Here is a 15,570-nt window from a genome sequence, read left to right as displayed (position 1 = left end):
ATTACCACTGCAAATAGTGTGTTAACTCCATTGTGGATTGGCTATTTCCACTACTTCTTAAACCTTTGTTTTCTAATTTGTGGAATTTATTTTATTTCTTTATGAAATTACTGGAAAAAATGTACAAATTTGTTTTTAATTCATGATTATTTGTGAATGTTTTTTGAAAATGTTTTGAAATAATAATAATTCAAAACAAAATGCAGGAAACAAAAAAAAATGAAGGGACTATATGTGTCGACGCACAAATCAGTCACAACCCACAGTTTGGGAAACCGTGGGCTATAGGCAAACATAGTTTCAGTTGGCATGACTTTCCCAAGCCTTGTGCCTTTTGAGGATGCAGTGTGGAGAATTGGGGGGCGAAGAGCCGAGGACAGGGGGCGGCTCGGCGATTCTCCTCGGTGCCTCACCGCGCCTGGTATGAGACAAAACGACCGATGCACAATAGTGGAAGAATACAAAAGTGGCAGCAGTTTTTCCACATCCAAGCTTGCTTTGTTTATGTTTTGAGTTTATCTATATGCGTAAAGTGTAGCTTTGTTGCGCAGTTTAGCTATACAGTAGTATAGCTAATATAGCTATTGTGTGGTGATTTGGTGTAACAGGTGACAGTTCCCCACATTAGGCCACATCAGGCTACCAGAAAATTGAAACGGTGTGAGGACATGCAGGGAATTACCACGGTGCTGCGCTCCAACTTATGGCGTGAAACTCAATTAGAAAACGAGTAACGCCAGTTAGTAGGCTAACCTTCACCGTTGCATTACGATTGCCCATTATGTTTTTGATTTGTACGCCTATAGCTCCTTTTAAGAATTTTCTCCCCACACGTTGCAGTGGGGTGTTGGTGTATTCCGTTAACATGCATATAGGCACTGTTTCTTTTGTTTTTTAGTTGACCACATTCATTGTAGGACTATTTGTATTTGAGCGAAATTAAACAAAAACCATAAGCCTTTTTACCCCTATAAGCCTGAGTTTCCGAGGCCATTTTACCCCCCACTCCACAAACCCCGGCCTATTGTGCATCATAAATGATCAGTATAGATTTCTTATGGACAAACATAAACAAACTATTTATGCCTTTTTCAATATAGTAATACTATTTTAAAATGGCAAATCGTTATATTAATTTCATATGTAGGCTATATGTTGTTGCCATTACACTTGTTGAAGATGTGCGTGCGTGTGCGTGTGCCTTTGGATGATTAGTTTCGGCTGACAAAGGACGGAGGGAGGCACCAGTGATAGACAGCACGCACTGGCATTGAGATGTTAATTGGGTGTCGCATATAAATACACGCGCGAGGCACAGTCCCACTACTCGTGTGCTGGAGAAGGAAAGAGACTGACTTGACAAGGAAAACAGGACTGGATTACAAAAAGAAAGAAAGAAAATGGTGTCGACAGCAGATTATATGGTCAAGACCAAAACCGTCACAGGAAATAAGGTAGCAACAATAAAATGAAATAAAAATAACTTTGTTGCAATGTCAAGTAAAGCTTAAGTTCGTCGTATTAAGTGTTTTTTTCCCTTCTTCTCTTCTGTTGCTATAGGTATCCAAGCCACTCATGGAGAAAAAACGAAGAGCCCGCATAAATAAGTGTCTGGATCAGTTAAAATCTCTTCTGGAAAACCACTACAGCAATAATGTAAGCACCGATGCTGGAATTTCATGAATGTTTATTGTTTTTCCTTCATAATGGACTAATTTATAGGATATTAGATTGTTTAAAGCTAACGTGTTCTCTTATTTGTTATTTCAGATTCGAAAGCGCAAGTTGGAGAAAGCAGACATCTTGGAGCTAACAGTGAAACATCTGAGGAACCTCCAGAAAATACAGAACTGTAAGTTGTATAACCTCACTTTTGATCGTGTAGCTTTAGCAATAAAGCCTATCTACAGTTGAATACAAAATGTCATACAATCACATACACGGCCCTTATACGGAAAATTGCCTTTACGCGCAATGTATACGTGTTTTACGCATTTACGCATGCCATTTATTCATTCATTCATTCGTTTTTTGTTTTTGTTTTCGTAGGCAATGCTACCACCACAGCCTCGGAATTCTCTGAATACCAAGCAGGATTCCACAGTTGCCTGACAAGCGTCAACCAATACTTACTGATGGCGGACAAGCATAATGGAAACGACCGGTGGATGCTCTCTCATCTCGCCAACAACCTGCGCTGCGCTCAGAGGCCGGGCGACAAGTTCAGCACCATGGACAGCGGCGCACAAGAACCGGCGATGCAGAGACTGCTCCCATCGCTAGCCGAACCCACAGCACCCAAAGCTCTCTTCAATGCAGCTACGTCTCAATCTCTACCGATTGATATTAAAGGAAAAGAGGTGTCTTCTGGACCCGAATCTGTCCTTGCCACATCACCCAACACACTACGCACGACGCAAGTCAACACTGCACAAGAAAATATTTCTTCCAATGTGTGTTACAACAACATTAAGTGTCAGGACGTCATTACGCAGCAAAACGTTTGGCGTCCTTGGTGACTGTCCGACTGCAAAAATAAAATTCATAGCTAAACTTTATTTAATTATTTTCTTTCTTTTTTTACTGAAAGTGAAATTTAAATATGCACTGTGTACATTTATGAAAATGAGTTCTTATGTCTGTACAGATGTCTTATTTGTCTTATATTTTTATATTAATAAACAATTACCAAATGAAGAGTTTGACGTGTTGTTGGTATATGCTTTAAAATAAAAACGATGCCATAGAGATGCTATTTGGACTAAGAAGTAGACAGATATAGCCATTATGGTTTGGTTTGCTAAATTTCATAATTTACTGACAAGGCTACAAGCAGTTTGTGCTCCTGGCTGGCATCGTGTCGTTTTTCTTTTCCTGGAAACTGGACACAATTGAATCAATCACCGGATATATAAATACAAGTTATAAAGCTTATAGCCCATGAAGACAGCCAGCATATTGACTGTCATGCTCCTTAACTTCGTATGACAATAGGACATTTCTGTTAGCATATCAGGTTTTATGGCGCATTTCCTTTCTCTTTGTTGAGACAAGCCAAAGATATACGTTGATGGGGTTGACAGCTGCCTCAAGCCCTGCCCATGACGTGCAATTCCTTCCATTCATCTCCGGTTTTACACATTAAGTACCGAAACAGTGGCCCACAAATTAGATGCTTGTTGGACAGCCCAGCAATTTTCTGCCAATAAGTAGCTATAGCTCTAAGCTACAGGGAGTCGGGTTAGTGATGACTCTGGAATAATCACAACTTCTGACTAGAACTGTGGTCACGCATCCACAAAAAGACAGTCTGCATATATTGCATCATTTAAAAAAATAACGTCTGTAGCCTAAATCTAATCATAAAACAACGAATAGCCTATAATAAACTAGCCGCGGTCCGCTATATGGGCTACATCCACAGTCTATGGCTACATCTTATTGTTGAAAGAAACCGCCTGGAACAAAATGAAACGACCACAACTTTGCCCACTTTGAGGTCTATACTTGTGGAACTTAGTTTTTATTCTGAGCAACCAACTTCACCTTTCTTGTGTTACGACGATGCTCTTACGAGGCATTGGTGTCATAAAGTGTCTCTCCAGTCCTTTCTTAAGTTGTAGGCTGGCTAGGCATATAGGCTACCACTGCTATAAGAGGATGGCACCTTGCAGCGAGGATAATCACTGAAACGCCCATCGCCCTTTCAGAGGGCATTGGAGCTTGTTGCGCACCGTGGACATTACAAAGGCACTGATTCCCCAAAGGAGCCTAGGGCATTGGTTCTCAAAGTGGGGTCCGGGGACCCCCAGGGATCCTTGCTTGAGGGAGTTCCAGCCAGGGGGTCCCCAGCTAAATGATAGTTAGGACCCTAACGGGTCCATTTGGTTCCATTTGTATCAGAGTTAAATTAACATTGTTTTAAATTGGGGTCTCAGAGATAGAAATGCCATTAAATGGGGGTCCGTATAATGCATGGCAAACTGGGGGTCCTTGAAATTAAAATGGTTTGGAATTACCGCTAGAGCCATAAACATCTTCTCTTGTGGCAATATGGGGTCCTGTGGTTGCAAGCCAACGGTCCCTGCATGGCTGGCTCGAGTCTGCAGGTCCTTTTCAAGTGTCAATTTGGGGATCCTTGACATGAAAAAGTTTGAACCACTGCCCTATTGAGCAGTAGGCTACAAATAAATATATAAAAACACAAGCCAACCATAACATCACGTTTTGAACCATTTAGATTCTAGAACGATGCTTGCATGGTCTCCTGTTTTACTAAATTGTTATTCCACAATTGTTACTATAGTCAGGTCAGCTCAATAACCCCTCCCGCTATAGGCCTGCTAAATCCTACAAAGTCTAAAAGCTGATCTTTTGATGAACGTAACAGACAGGGCATGCCGCAAGCGAACTGCAATGCGCCCCAAGTTTGTTTTATCCATTAAAGAAAGCCCACGTGATTTCCACATTGAATGCCCTTCAACTTTTTAAAAGAATTTCTATGAACTCTTCTCGGTATTGTTTAAGTACCCTCGTTTTTGTTTGCACTATAATAGCGACGCATATTAGAGCTGAGAACCGAAGGGAGAGGGAGAGAGATAATATGCTATTTGCATTAGACTGGAGCCAGTCAAGCGCTCTTAAGAGAACAGACGTGGATGAACTGCGGTCGAGAGAAACAGATCAAGTATAGCTGCTCTTTTCATCGCATTCGAGAGCAACACAGTCGCTCTCTGTTATCAAGTATTTACTTAAAGGGGCACTCCACCACTTTTCAACCTATGTTCATATCCTCACTCAAAAATAGCTTTTTTGGAGCTGTGTGAAACACAGGCTCCCTATACGTAGCTTTGTGGGTCTGTCTGTGTGTCTGTCTGTGTGTCTGTATGTAGCCTGACTTCGGCACGCTACTAGTCCCACAGTTTTGCCACCACACACTCGCGCCATATGTCAAATCGACCGGCTTACTCGGGAATAGTGGGCTAGTAACTTGCTAAGAGAAAGGTTCAATAGTTTAATTGATATTAATTTATTAGTGAATTAATTTTCCCCATTGACTTATAATGGCAATCGCAAAAACTCACATTCAATTATTTGTCTCTCGAAAACCATAGGGGCTAGAGTTTCAAGACTTGGAGAGGAGGTTCATAATGGTTTCAAGGATTAAATAAAAAATAATTGTGTCATTTGGCCGCATGGTGGCGCCATAACACCCCACTTTACGTTTTGACCTGTAACTCTTGAACCGTAGGTCGGAAAATTAAAAATATTTTTTCCCTGGATTCCTTGGGTCATGACGCATCTCCCCATATAGGCCACGCCCATTTGCGCAATGATAGATTTTCCGCCATCTTGAATTTTCTCCAAAACACACTTTTTGCTCCTTTTCCTACATATTTTCTTCAAATGTCACAAAAATCGGTACACATGATCCACACACACACACACACACACACACACAGCTCCACTTCACACGGGTGTGATTTTTCTTTTTTGGAGCTGTGTGGAACACAAGCTCCCTATATGTGTCTGTATGTAGCCTAAAGTTTGGCACGCTACTCCTCCCACAGTTTTTGCACCACACACTCGCGCCATATGTCAAATCGACCGGCTTACTCGGGAATCGTGTGCTAGTAACTTGCTAAGAGAAAGGTTCTATAGTTTAATTGATATTAATTTATTAGTGAATTAATTTTCCCCATTGACTTATAATGGGAATCGCAAAAACTCACATTCAATTATTTTTCTCTCGCAAACCATAGGGGCTACAGTTTCAAGACTTGGAGAGGAGGTTCATAATGATTTCAAGGATTAAATAAAAAATAATAGTGTCATTTGGCCTCATGGTGGCGCTATAACAGCCCAGTTTACGTTTTGGCCTGTAACTGTTGAACCGTAGGTCGGAAAATTATTTTTTCCCTGGATTCCTTGGGTCAAGACGCATCATAGACGCATAGATTTTCCGGCATCTTGAATTTTCTCCAAAACACACTTTTTGCTCCTTTTCCTACATATTTTCTTCAAATGTCACAAAAATCGGTACACATGATCTAGGGCCGGCTACAGACCTAAAGGCACAAAAACGAGTGCGTGTCGTGTGGGGGAGGCGGGGGGCAGGCACAGCGCAATGCATTCCGGATGGGAGTCGAGTCGAGTCGAGTCGAGTGCGTGTCGTGTGGTGTTGTGTGGTTGCGTCCAACTTGCTCACGACTCGCACTAGACTTCAAACCACTCGACTTCCATCCGCAATGCATTGTGCTGTCTCTGCCCCCCGCCTCCCCCACACAACTCTCACTCAACTTGTGCGTTCCAGTCTGAGCGCAGCCTATGAGGTGGGTAAACCACCGCTCAGTGTCTGTCTGTCTGTATGTAGCCTCTGGTGTAGCCTGAGTACCCTGGGTGACCAGAGAGGTGCTGTTGAGTCTAGCCTGCCCTGAGCATTAACTGCAATACACACACACACACACACACACACACACACACACACACACACACACACACACACACACACACACACAGCTCCACTTCGAACAGAGGTTCGATTTTTTTCTCAGAGGAGGGCTGTGGGCAGGTCAGAAACCCATCGTCTTGTGACATCATCGATTGCCAATCCAGCTTATAGAAACTGCAGGCTTTCTATTCCTGAAAAGTTGCAATTTTAAAGTGGAAGCCATTGTTCTCGCGATAATAAAAATCTAAATATTTTTTTCAAAAATATTGATACATTTTTATTTTTGGAAAATGATGATGTCACAAGACGATGGATTCTGAACTTCCCACAGCTCTCCTAGGAGACTTGGACTGAAAAAAATTGCGCTATTTTATCATGAACATTAGTGAGGACCTATTATGAAGACTGGTTGAAAAGTGGTGAACTACTCCTTTAAGTAGGCTTCCTTTTTCTTTTAGATTTTACTGGAATATAGGCATATTTCAAATTGTATACGCCACTACATCTCAGGGACGAATATTGTACTTTTTATTCCACTACAATTATTTGAAAACTGACGCTTGATTCACTTGATTCAACTGATTGAGAAAACATAACCACTTCAGCCCTATTTCAACTTCGGCTATTTGAAAATAACCGGTCTAAAATTGCTTTGCAATTTTCAAAATATTTGAATACATTGTATTGTACATCTATATGATACCAAAATGAGTAGGCTATTGCATAGTTTGGCACCCTTTTACTTTTGGTACTTTAAGTAGCCTATATTTGTATGCCAATACTTTTGTAGGCCTATTATTCAAGTACATTTTACATATCCTATACAGAACTTTTAACTATAGTAACAGAGTGTTTCTACATACTTTAACTAATTCATATGTGTAGGCTTAAAGGCTAAGTAAATAGGCAGTATATATATAATAGTATATATGGCAGGCTATAGTACACATATATTATAGTAGCCTATATATTTTACATTTTCCACCACTGACAGCATGGTTGCACAACTTGCACAGATGAAATAAAGAACCACATTTGTCATTGCCATGCGTAGCTATATCAGTCCTGCGGCCTATCTGTTTAATAACCTGCACGTCCACATTTGTACACCAGACTATCTATATATGGGTCAGTGACGTGACGCCCCAAAAAATGTGTTTTTAAAAAAACTTTAAATTGCAGGCATAAAAGTTATTTACTTTTGTTCTACTCACTCTCAACCTTATGGAAATACATTTTGTTTTTAGATATTTTATTGGAATCAGACTTTATTCAGCAGTTTGTTGTACTTGTGCCTAAAATCGTCATATGGTGTGACATGAAAATAATTGTTCATAAAATGAAAATGGAGTACATCTTTCTTAAGTTACTCACTTTATCAAAGTCCTTTATCATAACTAACCAGTGATCCACTATAGTTTTTTGAAAATTAATTATATCTGTATATTTTTTTCATAATCGACACTCTGTGTGAGGCCCATGTTCATGATCTTACAACATATTTTAAATGTATTCTGTCAAAACTTTCTCTAAAATTACACAAATATTTGTGACTCTTCCTGATAATATTCTCTATGTAATCCATAAACATTTTTTTGGTTTAATCATTAATAAAGGTATGATTTCTCACTATTTGGAATGTCACACCAAATGATTTAGTGTCACACCGTATGATCATATCTTCATGTGTCAAAGCAAACTGTGTTTTAACCTACCTATTAGTGAGTACTGAACTTTACTGATTGATTAAACAATTACCCAGGATAACATGGCCTTAATATTTCTGAACAGGATATTATTGTAGGGCTTTAACATGGGATAAGAAAGAATTGTAGTAGTAGATGGATGATGAGGATGTGCACAGGAATGCTACGCACACCTAAGTCTTCTGCCGGCCCACGGCAGAAGGATCCTAAAGGGACAATAAGGCGCATAGCCACACTTGGAGCCAAGGCATTGAAGGCAACATTTTATTAACACCAATTAGTGGAAACAGAACTCAGCATTCAGGTAAATTGCTTTTTTCCGAAGTCTCCTGAACTTGAACACAGCATTTTGTGTTGAACAAATGTAATTAGGAATCATGACATTACACCACATCTCCACTAGCTAAAGAGTGCTGGGTTGCGCAACTCTGAAAATAGCTGATCTACAAGCTCTCGCAGCACAACGTGTTGAGAGCTTGTAGATCAGCTATTTTCGCTAGTTTTGTCTCGGGTCCTACCTTAACACTGTCCACTGTCCAGTCCAGTGAGTCAAAGTACAAAAGTATTAGATCAGATTAGATTATACATTTAGACTGTATTGTGCATCAGCCAGTCGTATTTGGTGAGGGTAGCAAACCGGCTGCCTTGTTGCGGTTCTGCTATGCCACAGACAACCTCCTGCTCTTCGTAGAAAATGCAGTCTCGCCCCTTTGGCTCCTCTCTCCTTGCTGGGTCATAGTTTAGTTTCTCCCTGTACTTTCTCGTTCTCTCAGCACTTGTCATTTTCCAGCTGACAAAAGAAAATGGAATGTATAGTTTAAGACAAAGAGAAAATATTGTTTAGATTGAAACAATATGTTAAGGTTTCTGTGAAGGGGTTTCTGCTCTGTCTGATGAATTTGAAGTATCACTGAATGAAGCTAAATTACATTTTATGTAAAAATGTTTAAAACAAATGTTTAAATGTACAAAAGAAACATGGAACTTTGTTATTTGTTGTTATATCTGTAGTTAAATACAGTATAAATCATATGGTGTGACAGTCAAGTCATATGGTGTGACAAGCAGACATGTCACACCATATGATTAAGTGTCACACCATATTACTGTTTTCTCCATTTAGGTTTACCTTGAGGCTACTATGTACACATTAGCATGCTAACAGCATGCTAGCTATAACAAAGCAGCCTAGATCTACATGGAAATATGACCAAAACTTCAAATAACTTAAGCTTTTTTTAAAGAAAAGGTGTCACACCAAAAGACATCCAGAATGGTGAGTTTGTCAACGTTTCAACAAGATGGCATTTCATGAAAATGTTAAAATCATAACTCACCTCAGACACCTGTCTTGCAGTTGTGCTGGGAGTGCTGAATAGCCTTACAGAAGAAGGACCTCTCTAGCCAATAGGTGTCCAAATAATTGCCTGTTTAATTTTTCCAAACTAGTGTCACACCAAATGATTTTGGGTTGGGGGACAAAATGTTTTTGATCAGAAATGACTGAAAACATTATGCTTTGACTTTGAAAAGATATAGGCTCAAAATAGACATTTTTTTTAGCCTAAATTCATTTTCAAATGATTTTTAGCAATTCTTTTTCTTAGTTTTATTCAAGTTCCCACTTTGAGAAACAAGGTCAGGACAGTCACACCATATGAGTTTTGCCATGTTTGGTTGAAGATTCTGAAGAAATGAGGAATGAAATGTTTTAATCTTGAGTAAGTTCACATAAAGCTTAATGTCCTGCACAATATTCAGAAGGTTTTTGACAAATATATTTTTTATTTATACATGTTTGACACCGAGGACAGCGAAAACGTTACGTCACGTCACCCACCCATATATATGGCTCGTCGAAACTAAAGGGTCTCATAATTAGGCGTAAAGTTGTTACAATAGGAGTATAGGGCGTGGTTCCCACAGGCTGCTGCCAAACAGACCTCCAACACACCATGGAATTACCTTTTAGCCGTGATAAAGAACCGTGTCGGAGTTGTTGGCTGCCGCTAACTCGGGACAAAGTCTCGATTGCTCCATTTTATGCAGACAAAGCTTTCATGGGTTGTTGCGTTACTAGGGATTGTCATGGACACCTGTGGCAAAATGCGCCTGCCTGCACATTCTAGCTTTTAACATTTTATGCCAAACCCAATAGGTTAATGGGGATTGATAAAGTCAATGATAAAGTTACAGCACCGAAACAATATATTGAGCCTAAATCATCACTCATGTAACTAATACTTCGTATAGGCGTAGCAAACATGTTTGTTATCCTATAGCCTATGAATTTAAACATTAGGCTAGTTGTGCAGTAGGATAAATAGTTGGGAGAAATAGTGTAGGCTATTAAGCAGTGAATTTCTGTTCACTTTTGTATTCAGAACGCATATCAGTTAACCAGTTCACCACCCAGGTGAAGGCTATCACATACTAAAATAGCACATTTCGAAAACAATTTAGGTGGGCCTAACCAAGAACGCAAAGGCCTACAATAAAACAATAACGAAAAACAACATGTGCGACTTTAGGCACGCGATCTGGGAGGCCCTTCATGTCCAACATCGCAATTTTAAAATAGCAGAGGATGGTTTCGATCCATCGACCTCTGGGTTATGGGCCCAGCACGCTTCCGCTGCGCCACTCTGCTGTCGGCGCATTGAGATGTAATTCGCTATAATAATTAACCATTCACGCCATGCCGGCCACGGTATACGTCTGTGTACAAATTGAAATGGATAAGAGAGGCAATATTAGTGATAGGCCTACTAGCTAACCATTTGCTATATTAGCCTTTCAATATTTTAGAGAATCAGGCGAAGTGTAGTCATTAGTCAGAGGACTGGCAATCTGTCTAGCCATCGTTAAAGAAAAGGGGAAAACAGCGCCCTCTCTGTTTTGTTCTTGAGAGATTAGAGGATTTACACACACACACACACACACACACACACACACACACACGCACGCACGCACGCAGCCACGCACGCACTCACTCTCACACACACACACACACACACACACACACACACACACACACACACACACACACACACACACACACACACTTTTAAGAGATTATTACATTAGACTCATACTAAGACTTTATTTGTCTTTATTAGTACTAAGCAGACAAATCACTGCAAGTTAAAGTGCCACTGCCTATATGAATTGTCACTGTGAGGGAGCTCATGTGTCAAACGTGGATCAGGGTTGCCAACAGTGGACTGTCAGAATCCAGGAGATTTCTATTTTGTGTAAAGGGCAGTGGTGTAAAGTAACTAAATAGGTTTACTTAAAGCTATACTGTGTAAGATGCCCAACTAGTGGTCATTAGCCCTATAGCAAACCGCGGTCGCGTCCGCGTCTTTCGGCCGTTTTTCGTACCTTCAGACCCCCGCGTCTGCCTCCACCTCGCTGAGATCTATCTTTTGAGGGGTCCCTTGTTCCTGTGCGTTCAGTAATTCCAGAGATACGGACTCCTTCACCTTGCCTGGTAGGCGAAATTACCTAGAGAAGGGATGGTACAAACGGGCGACAACAAATATGGCTGCCATAGCGACCCCACTTCAAGATGCGCTGTGATTGGCCGGCAGTTGTATAACCCTCGCTGTGATTGGCCGGTAGTGTGATGACGCAATTTTGGCGCGAGATCCGGTCCACGGCAAGGATCGCAGTTTACATATATAGAGAAGGCTTTTACAGGCTGAAATTCACAGAGTGGGTGTTCTAAAACTTTAGCGATTTAACAGTTAGGACAATTTTAAGATTTGTTTTATAAAAAAAGTTACATGGTACAACTTTAAGTACTGTACTTAAGTACACTTGAGGTATTTGTACTACTTGAGTATTTCCAAAACTTTTACTTCTACTCTACTACATCTCAGATCCAAGCTTGTGCTTGTAGATCTGCAAATGATTTTTATACATCTGAAAAGGGACATTTTGTCTTAATGAGTACTTTTAAAGTGGCTAACCTTAACCCTAACCTCAGTCAAACTAACGCTGGTGAACGCTAACCTGGTGAATTTTAACCTGTTCGGACCAACGGCAGTTCAACCATGGGGCAGTCCCCTAGAGATAGATAGATAGATAGATAGATAGATAGATAGATAGATAGATAGATAGATAGATAGATAGATAGATATAGACAAAACCTTAAACCTCTAGACATATTTGGGTTCGTAACACCTACGAGCACTTGATGGAAAGGGTCTTGGCCAACATCCCTCGCCAAAAACTGTGTTGTTTGCCTCAATGACCTCCTTGACCACAGAGTTTACTTCAAGGGGGCTCTGACCAACCTGAAGGCCACCCTTGGAAGTTCAACCTGCAGCAAGCATAGATGGCATTCCTGGTTCACATGGTCAGTGGGGTTGGTCCAGTACTGTAAAGCAGTGGTTCTCAATGTGGATTTCAGGGACTCTCTAGGTTCCTTTATGGGGGTCTAAATTGACCCTTACAAGTCTGTAATTTTGTGTACAAAAGGAACCAAATGGACCCATCAGGGTCCATTTGTACACTTTCAAAGTTAGGGGAGACCTTCAAATTTCAAAGTCTGAGAACCACTGCTGTATAGGACTGGTCGGTCTGCCCACTCCATCACCTGACCTGACACACAAAGGGCAGACACACCTTTTTGTGGGAGAAGAGGTGCAGTACTTCCTTCAACCAGCACTCATGGGGGCCCTGTCCTGGCTCACTCCATCCCATAGCCTAAGAAGCCCTATTGTTGACATTGACATCAGCAGCAGCATGGGCATATCATAAAAACAGACTTATCAGGAAAGAATGAGGACAGCAAAAAATGGCTGGCTCCTTCATGTGCACATACAGTACCTAGTAATATCAAAATTGGATGTCATGGAGAAAGGTCTTCACTCTACAGTGAAATAAATTAAGCATTTTCATGTACTGCAGTAAGGTGTGTGTAGCCTACTGTGTATTTGAAAATTACCCTCCATGCCCACTGCACACACGTCTCTTTCAATCTCTCTCTTTCTGTCATCTCTCTCACATGCATAAGGCTTTCCACACTAGGGGAAGTGTTATGTGATTTGCGTTTTCTCACCTCCAATGAATCTTTTATTTATTTCTCTTCTGTAGGTCGATGCCTTGATGACAAAAAAAAGTTACTGTTGTTGGCAATCGGTCTCAGCCTCATCTTTCTTCAGCATCCAGTTATCAGGCTGCTGCAACAAGGGTCTTTTTTACCATTATTTACAGGTGCTAAGCTATGTGATTAAGTAATAGCCTGCCCTAGTGGAATGCAACTCCAATCAGCGAGGAACCAACCCGGATTTCCGTGTTATCATGTAGGCCTAAATGATATCCGAGATTTGAGGCAAGAAGGTGGATCATAGGTCTGTAGACAAGGGTGTCACACCAAATTCTGGGATATTTCAAATCCTTCTAAGGTTTTCTTTTTTGAAAAACCTATGTTTCTATGTCAGTGGTGCTCAAACATTTTCATGTGATAGCCTATATATTTGGCCACGGACTCCCATCTCAAAATATGTAGTTCCAGGGACCACCCCCCCCCCCCCCCCCCCAGAAGCAAAATTTGAGTTGCAAATGTTCGCTTAAAAACACATATATTCAAAGTTTTGCACACATTTTCACGACTTTTCAAAAATAGCAGACCTACAAGCTCGCAGCACAGCACTCGGTGCCTCACTGTGAGCTTGTATATCTGCTATTTTTCAATAGCTAAAGTATAAAATAATTAAGGCCCCCTCCACCTTGGGCCCTAGTAACTCACTCCCACTCCCCCCCCCCCTCCCCCGTGACACCCCTGTCTGTACATTTTCATAAATATAAAAAATCTAAAGTATAAAGTGTCTGTGTTCTGTAATTGTTCACATAGGTCTACACATAAATGTCGAAATCGCTAAAATAAATCTGTTAGTCTTGATCCAAGGCTAGTTCAATGTCAGCTCACTAACCATATTATTAAAATGCTCTCAGAAACTCCAAACAAATGACATGTCTTCCCAGGTGAATTTAATTTTAAATAAGTAACTTGTTCATACTTTTTAACAAATCCATCATCTGTAAAACAAAAGAAAAGCTAACATTTAACATTGTTCATCATTTGTCATACATGTTTGAATATGTTACAAAATTGGATTCTGATATTAAGCAGAAGTCAGAGCAAAAATTCAGGGAATGTAAATTTGTTATCTTAAAGAAAGGTGTAGCTACTTACAGTAGGTGTATATGCCTACATTAGGCCTACCCACCCAACAGAATAGGTATCAGCAAGTGTGAGCAGAGGACAGAGGTGCACCATACAGTAGCCTACATGAGAACCTAAACAGAAAGTAGACTTTTAATGCATGGCAAAAGGATATGTTCAGAAGTATATACGCCAAACGCGAGCAACTTCATAAACTGGGATAATAAGAGCAAACCTTGTTTTCCTCAACATAAGGCTATCAAACGTAACATCAACTTGATACTTTTCATGACATATCTTCGCTCTCGATAAATAATTTCTCGGCAAACCCACACCTAACTTGTGCAAATACATTCATGATAAAATGTTACCCTCTCAGACAGGGGCCAACCAGTATTTTTTTATTTGTTATGGTATCAAATTATCACATTTTTTTTTAAGGTGAGGAAGACTGGTAAGCCTTGGTCCACATCAGCATTTTATGGCTTCCAAGTTAACTTCTTTCTTTGATTACTGTCCATTGGCAGTGTTTGATGAGGGTGGGGAGACTGGAAGGCATGGGGCTTTTCAAAACCGACCATAAAGGGATATTTCACTGATAATTCACCACAGAATAAGCCGTAATTGTTTCCCTCTGAATATTCTGTAACGACCACTAGACATTTAGAGATAATAAAAATAATAATAAACAATATTTTCCCCCAACAATATCCCTTCATGAGGCTTTGAGTCATACTACATTTTCCTGAAGCTTTTAATCAACACAACCTTTCGTCGTCCCCTGGATGGTGTCAGTCAGTAAATGAACATAAAACACAATTAGTCTAAAACCAAGTGGTTCTCAATGTGAATTTCAGGGACTCTCTAGTTTCCTTTATGGGGGTCTAAATTGACCCTTGCAAGTCTGTAATTTTGACAGTGTACAAATGGAACCAAATCAGGTTGTTTAAGGAAAAGTCTAAAAATATATATAAAAAATGTAAGTGTCCTCATACATTGGATTTTGATGCTACATAAGCTCAACTTGAAAGTGAGGCTCATTCAAATGTAAAAGCCATCACTGTACTTCCAATAAAACTAAATTCCTTGGTCTCTGCTCAACGTAGCAGAACTGACGTTGACAGGGCTGCACGACTGCGCAGATAAACTTTTGATTATTGAATTCTGACATAGCCTACTGGCAATATTGTCTGTTTTCATTTCAAACAGAATGCCAGCCTGTTGTTGTGTGTGGTTGT

General features: G+C 40.3%; 1 protein-coding gene across 1 annotated transcript; it reads left to right on the top strand.

The window, feature by feature from the left end:
- Positions 1-1,400: 1,400 nt before the first annotated feature.
- Positions 1,401-12,499, top strand: her3 (hairy-related 3; the record flags this gene model as incomplete). The annotated part of the gene is made up of 5 exons (XM_080732648.1): positions 1,401-1,454; positions 1,561-1,656; positions 1,771-1,852; positions 2,050-2,360; positions 12,431-12,499. 5 exons carry the CDS (start codon positions 1,401-1,403, stop codon positions 12,497-12,499), a joined length of 612 nt encoding a protein of 203 aa, XP_080588774.1.
- Between the last annotated feature and the right edge of the window lie 3,071 nt (positions 12,500-15,570).

Source organism: Nannobrachium achirus (assembly GCF_963921795.1).
Source record: "Nannobrachium achirus genome assembly, chromosome: 9".
NCBI classification, from domain to species: Eukaryota; Metazoa; Chordata; class Actinopteri; order Myctophiformes; family Myctophidae; genus Nannobrachium; species Nannobrachium achirus.
This window is presented reverse-complemented; position numbering and strand designations above follow the sequence as displayed.